The sequence below is a fragment of the Pyxicephalus adspersus genome, unplaced genomic scaffold, assembly GCF_032062135.1.
Source record: "Pyxicephalus adspersus unplaced genomic scaffold, UCB_Pads_2.0 Sca136, whole genome shotgun sequence".
Classification (NCBI taxonomy): domain Eukaryota; kingdom Metazoa; phylum Chordata; class Amphibia; order Anura; family Pyxicephalidae; genus Pyxicephalus; species Pyxicephalus adspersus.
In genome coordinates this window covers 324-13,785 of record NW_027317143.1, presented here as the reverse complement: position 1 = coordinate 13,785, position 13,462 = coordinate 324, and the positions used below count along the sequence as shown (strand labels likewise).

Genomic DNA, 13,462 nt, shown 5'->3' with positions numbered 1-13,462 from the left:
ATGAATGGGGCAGATCAGTAACAGAATGATGATAAATGGTAATTGGATTTGTCTTTCCTGTAGTGACCAACAAGTCAAGAAGAAAACATTTTATATGGTGAAGTAGCAAGAATTCCTTACACACGGAAATCTGGAATATATTCATCAACAATGATAACAAATGTTTTCCTTTATTGAGTTTATTTTGCTTTCCCTGACCCCCCCCCCCCCCTTCCATCAGCACGCTAATAATAATATTTATATAAAACCTTTCTGTTGTCACTTCGTCCATCTTGCTTGGCTGGGCCAGGATGACATAACTCCGGTTTGTTCGGTCGCGGCATCCTATTCCTATCTATCACACCCTCAGCTCAGCGTTTTTCTTATGCTTTATTGCAGAAGGGACATCACATATTCCTTTATACAATAAAGACTTTTCATCACAATTTTTCAGTTCAGCTTATAAACCCTCCAACAGACCATCAGCTGCAGCAACAGACTTTATTATTATTATGTCCTTATCCCATCCCAGCAACACACACGGGTCTGTATTATAGAGAACTGCCAGCCATTGCTTCTTTACAACTTATTCCTCTATTGCTTACCGCCCTTTCTTATGTTTATAATTTGGAAATGCAGATTCTTTATAGCGCTAGGAGTTGGCTGATGCTTGGCATGAATACCTCCCATGCAGAAGAAACTGCAGGGTTAATGGTCTGTGTGCCTAAAGTATATGTCTGGGAGAAAGAAAATAAAAATCACTACTACAATACATCATATTTCATTCAGGTAAAAATGCAGCAAGTGCAGAAAAATACCAGGTGATTGGAAGCATCCAGTAAGCTCCTTTGGCTGACAACACAATGCTTCTTCTGTAGTTCCCAGAGCAGTGTTGTCAGCCCAGTCCAGCATAAGTTGTACTAATGTGCACCCCCACCCCCACTCTTCCCATCTTCATTACTGGGTGCCCTCATATCCTCCTATAAAGTGCAGGGCTGAATACAGTTGGCATATCGGTGTAGCAGAGGCAGAGTTGCTTACTACAGGAGGTTAGGAACTTGCAGATCTCTTGCCAGGTCAGATATTTTTCCGCACCAGTAGCATTTGCAAAGAGATACAACATTGGAACATGCACTAAATCTTTTTTATTTTGCCCAGACATATACTTTAAGGGACTTCATCCAGCACTCCTATTACTGGTATGATTTATTCCTACGGACTTGCTAGATTTACAAGACACATCCATTGGAATGAGAAGGCCATGGAAGGACAGAGAGGTCCAAAAGGGTAGCATTGGTAGCGTGGGAAGGAAGAAGCTCCAGAGTGAATGATATGATGTGGTGACCAGCGCAGAGGGTGCGACTGTAAGATTAGCTGCGACACATGAGAGGAGGCTAATCTGTTGAGCCGTTTAGTAATACAGGAGACTACAGCCAACAAGGGGCTCCGGAGAAGACACACAGGGGGTGAAGTCTACACAGCCAGGACAAAAGTGGCTACTGAGAATAAAAAAGCCTGGGAGGGAAGAGGACTTGTTGACTGTGTCGGCACTTACCCCTCAACCCAAGTAACCGGCCCTGGTGTAGTATAATGGCTATAAGTAAGAGAGTAAGGGGAGGGTAATGGACAGGGGTGAAAGTGAAGAACAAGTTCTTGAGAACCTGGTAGGCAAAGTCTAATCAATACTTGTCTCTGGTAACTGGAGCCTAGGACTTCCCCTCCACCCAATGGCCCGGTAGGTTCACAACACAGTCATGTAAAAAAGTAAGTACACCTCATGAGAATTGTCAGCAAACATTACCAATGTCTATAGATAAAAGTGGTAATAATGATAATTTAAAAAAAACATACATAATAAGGAAAAAATGTTCTTGTGTAACAGTGTACTGAGAAAAAGTAAGTACACCTCATGAGAATCGTCAGCAAATTTATACAGGGCAAACATTACCAATGTCTATAGATAAAAGTGGTAATAATAATAATTTAAAAAAAACATACACAAGAACATTTTTTCCTTAATATGTAACAGTGTACTGAGAAAAAATAAGTACATCCTTGACCTCAGAAACTGGTACAGATTCTTTAACAGAAATTACTTTTTGTAGGGATATTGCAGACCTGCACCAGTCTAACTTTATTTGGTGAGTTTTGTGATACGTTTCCTTCCAGACATATAAATCCAGACAGAAATGAACTGTCCAGGAGGTTACCTGTCAGGTCCAGATCTTCCCACAAGTTTTAATGAGACTTTGGGCTGTCCCTGCAAATTAGCAATCGTTTATAAAGCTCTGCATTTGATTTCCCCTACAGTGAAATTGTGTTTAAAAAAAAAAAAATATGAGCGATTCCTTCATAGGCTCAGATATTTACAACCTTCCGTTTGTGGGCCTTATGGAACATTTTTTGATATTGGCATCACACACCTCCATAGCAAAGCGATAATTAAACCGAACCTTGAATTTCTGTTTTCACGTTCTGCTACCATGCAGATTGTAAGAAGCTTCTGCTCCTCACCAACCGGTCATGTTATACAGAGTGAAACATCCTCACATATTTTTATATCTAATATATCTATTATTCATCTTTCCATGTATTGGCACACAAACCTTTGCCTATTTCTGTTTTATTGTTTTGCATGAATTAAAATGTATAGATTTAAAATACCAAAACCCTTTTCTATGAGGTGTACTTACTTTTACACATGACTGTATGTTTATCTTTAAGAATTAGCACTTGCCTAACTTACAATAGAAGTCGCAGAAGATGCTTTTAGGAGAACGCTCCACCACCCAGCTCATGAAATGGAAAAGGTATTCCAACAAAGTTTGTCTCCATTAATTTTGTCTCTGTGACCCCGACATCCTGCAGACCCTCAATGTACAGATCTACTCTGGCTTATTCTCAATCTAATGCCTCCAGGAATAATCTCCAGCCAATATATCATTAATCATTCTTCTTCTTTACTAAATTAAAGATTACAAAACTGGAAACATAATTGCAGGGCTTAAAATGAACAATTTTAAACCTTTGCCCTTGGCTAACTCTCCCTAAACACCCCTAAATATAATACAAAATGGATTTTTTTTTATGTTTTATGACACTGTTGTTGTGGATTTGTCTACAGAATTCCTGGCAGGTATGTTGGTGTTCTGATCTCATATCTCTCTGTATATTCATCGTCTTTTTATTTATACTTACTCTCAGTCAGGGGGATAGAGATGATGACACCATTCCCTGTGCCCACCCAAAGCCGGTTACAGGACACCATCAGCGCTGTTATCCTAACAAAGGAAAATCCCAGTTTTCCAGTGCCTGAAAAAAATTAATTTACAACCATGTTACATAAATCAGGATTTCAGGGAAAGGAAGGAAAAAAAAAATCAGTAAAGTAAGACCAGTAAAAACAAAAAGCAGATTTCTGCTGCAATACATGTTTCCAATGTAGATTTTCACTCTGCTGGAGATCTGTGGAGAAGGGGGTGACTTAGTTTAGCTCAGGTGAAGAAGGCACAAAGGATAGCTGAATTGTGCATGAAAATGCAGTTTAATTTTAAATATTTTGCTCAGTGGTGTCTAAAACGTGACTCTGCTAGCAGAACTATTTACACGATTGATACCTTAAGTATCAATTTTTTGAAGTGTGACAAAATGTACAAACTTACCCAGCATTTTGCTAACGTAGGGCTCAATGTCCACATCTTGCAGATGTTGGTAGGTGTGTGCATGGTACAACCGTAATGTCGAATCGAGCCGGATAGAAACCCAAACACCATCGCCGACCCAAGCCAGCTGTCTCACCTGGCTCTCTTTCCTTGGATGGGCATCAAAAGATTTCTGGACACATGGAAAACATACAAATAAAATCATGCTCAGCTTATTAATAGACAACCCAGACAGTGTTCTACCGCAGTCAGAGCCGGCCAAGAAACCTCTCTGCTCACCTCAATTTTCATCGTCTTTGGATGTACAATGTAGATTTTGTTCCTGTATCCACACCAGACCTTCTCATGCACCACAGTCATACATCGGATTGAGTGATGGGGACGACCAAAATCAAGGAGGTGATAGTTGGAAAGATCCCATTGGCCATCTAAAAAACAAAACAAAAAAATCTTAACATTTACAAAGTTAAACAGATAAATAGATCAGATTGTAATAACTGTTGTTCACAATGTAATATGCTCAGCTCACAATTTTGGCAAACACAGTGAAAATGACAAAGACATCAATATATAGAGTAAGGAGTCAGAAGAATATTTATTGGCAGTTAATGACTATTTATAAAGTCTTCTGAACCATTAAAAATATTCAAAAAAGATAAAGCCTCCCTTTAGATGTCTAGAAAGTAAAAGGGTACTCTGGATAAAAGATATGCAGATATTGTACTCTGCTCCTGCGTATTTTACATACCAACTCCTCGATGAAAGATCGCCAGTGTTCCATCAGCAAGTGCCACTAATACAATCCCCTTAACGTGGCTGGAATATATGAAGTAAAAAACATTTCAGAGGGAGATTAGTAACAAAATTTTGAGTACTATTTTAAGAATTTCCTAAATTAGGAAAACAAACTGCAAGGTTATCAAATTTAATAAGTATTGGTGCACCGTGATAACACTTGCCACCTTGCCAGTGGCCCTAAAGAAGGCATGGGGAAACTACGGCCCAATAGGGATGTTTCTCCGGCCCTTTGGGTGGTCCGCGGCTCTGGTCAGGAGAAGGACCCAGCTGGGATGTCTAGAGTCGCGTAATATGTCCCCAGGTTCTAAGCCAGCGATGGGAGAGTGAGCGTGTTGTGTTCAGTGACACAGCCCACCCACTCTCCCACCACAAGCTCAGATCTGCGATGGGAGAGCGGGTGGGGTTATGCTATCATGTTCAGTGGCGCCAGTCATGAGGGCATAACCCCGCCCACTCTCCTATTGGCCTGGCCCCTCTGTCAAATTTTATTTCAGATTGTGGCCCCTGACTAAAAAAGTTTGCCCAAACCTGCCCTAAAGCATGCACGTTCAATGAGCAGCAGGGTGTTAGGCAGCCTATTCAAATAAATGGGAATCCCTTAGCTCAGCCCAACACACGAACATGAACCAGAACTAATAAACCTACATAAAATAACGAACTGCCATAGTGAATAATTACAAGTTTTCAGGTGAACACTAAAAGGTTAGCAATACTCTAAACACCGCTCCATTTTCCCATACAGGCTATACTTACACAATACTGAGAATGGAATCCTTTAGTTTAATTTGGAGCAGACACTTCTTCCACTGGGCGACAGATGAATGTACATACAAGCTGCAAAAGAAACATTTGTCAATCAAAGCATTTGTTTTATACAACCGTCCCCACAAAACAGTGCAGGGGGCCAACAAAACGTACTGTCCATTCTGCGCTCCTAGCCACATTGTAGGCAGCAGGCTGTTCATCTTCTGGGCTTCTTCTCTCATCAGGTCCTGTTCACTGGGAAGAGTCGCCACTCCATCTTTGTATAAGTCCGACTCGCTGCTGCAGGATGAGAGAGAGCCAGGTGTTAAAATCATTCAGTATTTTGGCTGCAACTTTCCTCCACAACATCTATATCACCCTTCGCCAATGTCTTATGGGCTAACAGTAAAGAGTGCAAAATAATTGTCCGTAATCTCACTGCTGAGCTCACAGTGTCAAATATTCTAATACCTGCTGCTGCTTTTTTTTTTTTTGCATCAAACCTTACATTTTAACTTCAACTTTTACTTTTTAATGCACAAAGTACATTTTATTCATGCAGATTGTAACTCCTATAAATATAATTTTTGTGGGTGGTGTGAGCCAATGAGTGAGAAGAAGAAAAGCAAAGTATAACCTAGCCTTACCTCCTGGTGCACTGGCATATCAGGGAGGGAAGAGAAGAAGCCTAGGAAGGGCACCTGGTTTTACGATCTATCAAAAACATGTGGCCAGTGTTCTCCACAACAACCAAGTTTTCACAGCAGGGAGCTTGAAATCTTGCAAAAATGTACTTTGATCCAATGCAAATGTGTATTTTTGTGGGATTTCCAGCCTCCAGCTCTGCTAGCAGTGTTCTCCCCGGCCCCTTTTTGCTGTGTGCACAACCCAGCACTTTTCAGCAACCCCCCGGCTGTTTATGAGTGGTTACTGATGAGTTTTGTCACAATAAAGGGGGATCTACAATTTACACACCTACAATGTCCTCCCAACCGGCTTAAAAAAAATTTCTGGGTTGAGCACTGTAGAAAGTAAGGTAACATCACCAGTACCACCCTAAAGTGCTGGAGGCCTGGGCTCATTGTTTAATAAAATCACAAGTACATCAGATCAGAGGCGAGCCCATAAATGGTTTTAAAACTAGAACTAAAAAAAATTTTTTTTTTAAGAAACATGGGATCTCTTGGACAAAACAATCAGTAATGTTTAAAAATATTTTTGCATTAGTTCTTGTTTTGTCCATAAGATCCCAGGTTTCTGATTAGAAACAAATTTCCTTATATTATAATAAGCATATAAATTTCGCAAGGTTTGGACAGTTTTTGACCATTACTTAGGGTACATGGTTATGTTTTGGCATTCGGACTAACCAAATGTGAACCTGGTAATGTAAATGACCCCCACCTGGGCTGGCAGCCGGAATCCTCTGTTGTGTTTTGTACACCCAGGGGGTCTGTGAAGACGTGTTCTGTATAGATCCCAGCCTGAATATCTGCCACATCATCTGTGGTGCCATCTCCCACTTCTGTGGCCTCAGTTGCCTCTTCTGCTGTGGGCACATTGTCATCTAGCTCAGTATTGGTAGAATCAGGATCTGTCATCATAATCAAAAGGAGTGTTTGTTAGCAGTGTGTATTACCTGCCTCTAAAGCTTCCCACCAAATCTGATTCGCTTGATCAGTAACCTAAACCAACTACCTAAACATCCCAATCTCACCTGGATTGCACTCTGCCTCGGTAATAATAACACTGGCAGTTTGTGGTAAGGGGGGCTCTGATTCCTCTGCAGAGGCAACAGTGACTCGGACACCCCCCACAGGCTGCTCTGATGAAGAGGTGCTGCTTACTAGACTCTCTGATAAGGAAGATTTCTCAGCCTGCCCAGAGTCTGTATCTAGTTTGGTGGAGTCTCCTGAAGGATAGTCTGTTTCCATAACACCTGCAAAAGAAAAAAAACAAAACCAGTAGCTATTTAGAAAAGATGTACCATCATTACAGACAATATTGTGTATAATATTTGCTCTAGATCAGGGGTCCCCAACCTTTCCAACAGCAGAGCCCGGCAACAGACCACAAAATATTGCCACGGGCCGGTACATGATCTTCCTACGCCACTCTGCCACCCCGAGCCCCTCCAGTCAAGCACACCAGCTGAGAACAGCAGAGCAACGTAAGAAAGCTAGTGTGCTGTCCAGGCCCCCAGGAAAGGCAGAGAAGTGCAAGCCTCACATACACCGCTCCACCACTGCCAGCAGCTGCCCTGCAAGCAGAGCCACCCGTGCCCCCTCTGCCACACCTCCACCAGCTCCAGAGCAGAGCAAAGAGGGGCACCGGCGCCTCCACCTCCCGTCACCCATGGGCCCGAACCTAAAAGCCACAGACCAGCACCAGTTCACAGCCTAGGCCACGGACTAGCACTGGTTCAAACTACTGCTCTAAAAGTGTTCCAGATGATGCAGAAACATTCTAGATTACACGGAGCTGCAAGCAGGAATGCTCTGGGTAAGGCTGAACATGAAATAGGAATGTTATATATGATAAAGAACAAAAGTGTGCATGAACTAGATGAAGCAGAAAAATGATGGTGCAGGACAGGAAGCATATTAATCCAGGGACATTATCAATGTACTGAAATCAGTCTTACCTGGCACACTGGCAATGCACAGTACATGGGAGTTGCAAACTATAAAAGTATCCAGAACATTTCCAGGGTCGTTGGCGTCAATGATAATGACCTTGGTAGAGGAGTGTGTGCTTGTACAGATCCACACCAGGCTAGACAATTCATCTTGGTGCCTTAACTCTTTCTGCTGGACCTGAGGGGTTAAAATACATAATGACACAGAACTGTATAAAACAGCTAGAACCCCCATCACAGTTAGCTAAAGCAGTGTGCCTTGGGGCATGTGAAAAAAAAAAAAAAAAAAAAGGAAAGTAAATGGGATACGGTCACACCACATATGCAAATGTGAGTGTCATTAAAATTGAATGACTGCAGTGCACAAAAGTGGACTTTCCAAAAGCACTAAAGTACAGTATAATTAGATCTTAATACAAATGTTACGATATAATAAGCCAAATGTTTTAACAGCATGATAAGCCGGATTATTATAGTACTAAAACAAGCCATATATTTTGTTTTTATAGTTTGTTCTTTTTGGAGGGTCACTCACCTTCAGCTCTTGTTCTAGTTTATCTAAACTGCTTTGGGACTCGCTGCGTGGCTTCTGGTCATCCATGTCTGAGCCTGGGAGGTCGCTATAAAAGACGCTGGCCCCAATAATTGAGCCGCCATCTCTCGTCTTCCCACCAGATAAGTTGACACCAACTGCACACCACAACTAAAAGAGGATATATAAAGTCTCTGTTACTGGGAGCGCAGGAATAACAAACTGACCTTATTATAGAGAAGGCAGCCATAATGTCACCTTCATTGAGGAGTCTTTTTCATCCAGCGGCCTCAGGTATACTGGAACCGGCAAGTTCTTCATTTTGCCTTCGCTTTGGCCACCGTTAGGAAGCTGAAATTATATCATGGACAGATAGCTTTAAAGAAAGATCCTGAAATACTCCAGAGACTGGTATCAAGCATGTAAAAACATAATATACTTATTAAAACATTGTATGCACACCGGTTTGTACTTCTGAGGAAGACTCCAGCCAAACGCCTGAATGCGGCCATCTTCCTTCTGGACGTGTGCTTTCACCTGGCGGTACTGTTCTCTTTTCTGTTCTCTCCGGGAAGCCAGAGAGGCTTCAGTACTGTCAAGAGATGATTAGACACAAATCAATAAATACAGAACATTGCAGTGCTAAATCAGCAGCCCTTAAGGGGATCAGGTCAGAGAAGAAATAGAGGGACAGCCATTGTTAACTGTTCCTGGCTATCATCATGATCCTTTTACTAACTCAATGTGTAACTAACATGGAACTATCCCGTACATATTAAATGCAAATATCTGCTTGTTCTGGGTCAAGGACTTATTATAGCTTAGAATGACAGCTCCAAAAAATGCACTTTAAAAAGAAAGTCTGCAATGGCAGCTCCTGTATTCACATTTTCACAGGTAAAGAGTAAGATTTGTCAGTAGTTTCCAACAGGCTGACATGTTAGCTGCCAAATAGTTTGTTTATCCACCACACTTTCAGCCCATTACAAAAACATTTTAAGCATTCTAAGAAATCTAATGTCTCCCAAACATATATACATGGTGTAAGATCCCACCAGAAAAATAATTTCCTTTAAGGCTGCATTAAATCTTTTAGTGCTGAACAAATCTCTTTACTGATCTTCATTGGTCGATTCAGACAGCAGGCTGTATGTGAATGTGCTAACAAAGACGCCACTCACTCGTCACTAAGAAAGTCGAAGGCTTTGGACTTGTCGCTGGGGAGTTTGGCTAAGGCACTGCTCTTCTTCTTAATGGAGGGGGTGATGTGAGAGGTCGGGGCGTTGTAGCGGACGTTGACAGGCAAGTCGGGTTTCTTAGAAGCAGTACCAGAAGAGCTGAACAGACGGCTGAAACTAAACATGAGAGAACAAGATTGAATTTTAAAAAAAATGTTCTTTTAAGCAGGAGGATTTTACTTGTAAGAGATTTTTTGTAAAAAAAAAAAAAACAAAAAAAAACATTTTTCTGACTACAGAATTGTCCAGGACAAAAAATAAAGATTGCATAGATTGATACAAGAACACAAACCCAATAGTCACAGAGATGCAGACTGCCTGAGAAAACAAAGCATTAGCCATCGTTGACACAGCTTTTCAAGAGAAATCTCTCAACCAAATTAAAGGTCAACACTTCATAATCAACTGAAAACCAGCGTTCTTAGCTGGGTGCTCCACCTAGGACTTTTCAGTAACCACCCAACTGTTTTTTTGGGGTGGTTACTGAAAAGTTGGGTCACAATACAGAGGTCACAACTTGTCTACAGCTTCTTCCCACCCAGGTTTAAAAAATGTCTAATAATTTCTGAGGAGAATATTGGAAAACTAATGTGCAAAATGGATGCTGTTCGCTAATTTCATTTCTTTAGCATTGTAGAAATGTTCGCCTCCCACTTACAACTGCCAGATGCTGGATCTCTTTTTCTCCTGCATGGCTGGATTCTCTCTTGATGCCCTGGAAGAAAAAAAAAAAAAAACATTTCAGAAATCTGAGATGGGTGTTGGTTCATTAAACAATCCAAACCTTAAGCTTTGGTTACAGCATGCTTTGATCATATTGCACCAATTGCAATGTCACAACATTTTTCTCCTTCCAGAGTTGGATTATTTTTTTGCAAAGATCTGGTACTGATGGTTAGAGACTAAGTAGTCTGAGTAGTCCAGCACATGCCAAAGATTCTCAAAGGAGATGAACCGAACCCAAACCCTGCTATACTCACCTGTTCCAGCTCTGTCGCAGGGAGACACCATCTTTTTCCTTTTGCTATTCTTGGCCGTCTTGATCGGCTAGGCAGGGATGACATAAATCCTGCACAAATTTAAAAAGTTGAACCTCAGATCCACTTTAAGGATCTAGGTATGGTCAATCCACGTGTGAAAATGAAGTCTCATGTTCCCTAAACCTATCTTTTATGATCTAAACCTGATGTATCCTGATATTGACAAGTTGGAATATGTCAGTCCCATCGGGTAAGAAAAATCGATTGATGGAAACACTTCAATTAATTTATTCAATATATTTAGCCAACTGACTCCATTTTTTGGACACAACATTAGTTAGGACCTGACCAACTGAAGCCACCCTAGATGATAATATTACCTCTATAAGCTTGGAGATTTTCTTTTGATCAGGTAATGTTTATTCAAAGGTATAATTTATATTCACAATTTTAAAATCAGTTAATAAATATAAGTTGTTTTGAAATTGATTTCTTGTAGGAAGTTTTTGTTATCTTTTTACAAGACCACCCAAGGTAATGTTTTGTTCCATGATGTCCATCAGACTGCACACATACCTGATCATTTCAGTCCAGCGCACGGCCTCCTGCAGCTCCATCAGTCTTTCCTTATATTGGTTCCTCTCCATCAGCACCCGCGCCATCTCCACCCGTGTAAACCGCTTTCGCTGAGCTGTAGGCACGTCGCTCTTCAGTAAAGAAAACCATTTAGAAATGGAGACAAAACAGACACTGATTAGTTACTGGATTACATCCCAGAGTGTTTAAATTATATGTCATTTCATTTAAATGTTTTCTAGCCCATTTATCAGAAAATAACCACAATTGCTTATAAATAGGGTGTTTTGTTACAGTAGACACCCCATGTCAGTTCCTATCCAGAAGACTGGTCCATCAAACCCTGATAAAGGTCTCAGCCAGTTCCCCATCTATATTAAAAATCTAGGATTCATTTATTAAAGCTCTCCAAGAGGATACACTTTCATTAGTGAAGCTGGGTGATCCAGCAAACCTGGAATAGTTTGCCCGGAAGAGTCATCTACAACCGGTTTTAATCCAGGACCAGATCCATTTCGTTTTTTTTTTTTTACCCAGGTTCACCGATGTTTATCCTCTTCAGTCTTGGAGAGGTTTTAGAAATCATTTATTACCTTTTTTGAGTATGTTTTTGGGATGAACATATTGAATATTATAAAATAAAAGTAACTTACATCTTCTTCCTCTTTTGATTTCTGTCTTGCTTCCTCGGCTTCTGCCCTAGCCCTGGAACAAAATCACATTCTTTATTACCGATAGTAAAAAGCACCGATAGACCGATAGAAAAAGCAGCCGTGGGGTGGCAATGATCTCAACTCATTCCATAAACTCAATCATTTACGTAACACTTATTTACAAATTACTGATAACCTTTGTACCATCTCTAAGTATTCTATGAAAGAAATGCAAGTCTGTCCCTCAACTGGAAACTTATAGTAATAGGTTAGAATAATATGGCAGCTGTGCAATGGTGTAAAATTACTTTTTCAGTTCCTCCTCCAGCTCCTTGTTCTTTTCCTCCAGCTTCTGTTTGGTGTGTTTGATGGAAGCCAGCTCGCCCTGTAATACGTCCTTCTCACACATCAGCTCATCCAGCTTGGCGATCAGATCGTTTTTCACCACGTTTAGGGCATTCCTGGAATTGAGGACATGATGATGATGGACCGAATATTCCTGTTATCACCAATTCTAAATGAAGCTAAACGGCTAAATCTCAGTTGCACTAAGTGTTGAGTTTATAACATATACAGGTGGGTACATGTCAGGCATAAAGGACTCTTAGCTTGCCTATTCCAGGTAAAGTGGTAGGATATCCCACAACCATTGATCTTTATTTTCCCCGTGTTCTTTCACTAATCTGTTCCTCTGTGGTTGGAGTTTATTTCTACCTTTCACATTACAGCATTCAGGCTTTGCTACTAAACCCTTAGGACTCTCCTGGGAGGCGATTGCATACTTCTCCATATCCAGAAGTAGGGGGCATTTACCTTTACATGAGAACTATCAAAACATGAGAACCATCAATAACAAAAGGGATCGTACTTTGTTTCCAGAAGCTGCGTGTTTTCAAGGATAAGATTTTCCACTTCTCGTCCCATTCCTGTAAGACAAAATATGTGTTTGCCAAAATGGGAAATGCAGTAACTAATGGCTATCTGATTTTCTCATTCATCACCACTTACAGTTGTTCGAACAATGAAACATGACCCCCCCCCCCTCATTGGCTGCTGCATGATATATTTTTTTTGCTGCCTTATATGCTTTTTCGCTGACTATACCTTCGTAAAACTTGGGGTAAATTAGGAAGCAACCCATGAATGTATCTTTCAAAAGAGAACCTGTATTGCTCTCATTTTGCCTTCAAATCTCTCCACAGTTCTTGCCCCACTTACCTTGATGACCGAATAGAAAATTACCCCCTAGCCGCTATCTTCACTCTTCTAATGACCTACTAATGACTTCCTCACTCATAACCTCATCACACGCACGGCTCCAAGACTTTTCTAGAGCTGCCCCGACTCTCTGGAATGGTCTCCTCGTCCTATTCGGCTTGCTCCTACTTTCTGCTCATTTCAAACCCAACGCTTCCCCCTCACCTACCCGTCTTCTTCTGTCTCCTAAACCCTCACTACTTCCCACCATTCCATATCCCCTCCTATTGTATGATACTTCCCCATCTACCAGATTGTAAGCTCCTCAGGGCAGGATTTTCTCCACCTCCTGTCACTGCCTGTATCTGAAACCCCTAATAAATGTACAGCGCTGCGCAATATGTTGGGGCTATATAAATCATGTTTATTATTAATAATAATGAACCTATAAAGCGTCCTGCACCT

General features: G+C 41.0%; 1 protein-coding gene across 1 annotated transcript; it reads right to left on the bottom strand.

Annotated features, from left to right (window-relative positions):
• Window positions 1-268: 268 nt before the first annotated feature.
• On the bottom strand, window positions 269-12,726 carry LOC140344894 (C-Jun-amino-terminal kinase-interacting protein 4-like; the record flags this gene model as incomplete). Its single annotated transcript, XM_072432088.1, is given in 19 exon segments — window positions 269-1,573; window positions 3,178-3,291; window positions 3,642-3,813; window positions 3,921-4,069; window positions 4,390-4,457; window positions 5,193-5,273; window positions 5,358-5,483; window positions 6,588-6,777; window positions 6,901-7,122; window positions 7,828-7,999; window positions 8,357-8,524; window positions 8,612-8,704; window positions 8,816-8,945; window positions 9,535-9,708; window positions 10,250-10,306; window positions 11,148-11,278; window positions 11,801-11,852; window positions 12,109-12,261; window positions 12,669-12,726. Coding segments are annotated over 19 exon segments (2,408 nt in total), but the record flags the coding sequence as incomplete, so codon positions are not given.
• Between the last annotated feature and the right edge of the window lie 736 nt (window positions 12,727-13,462).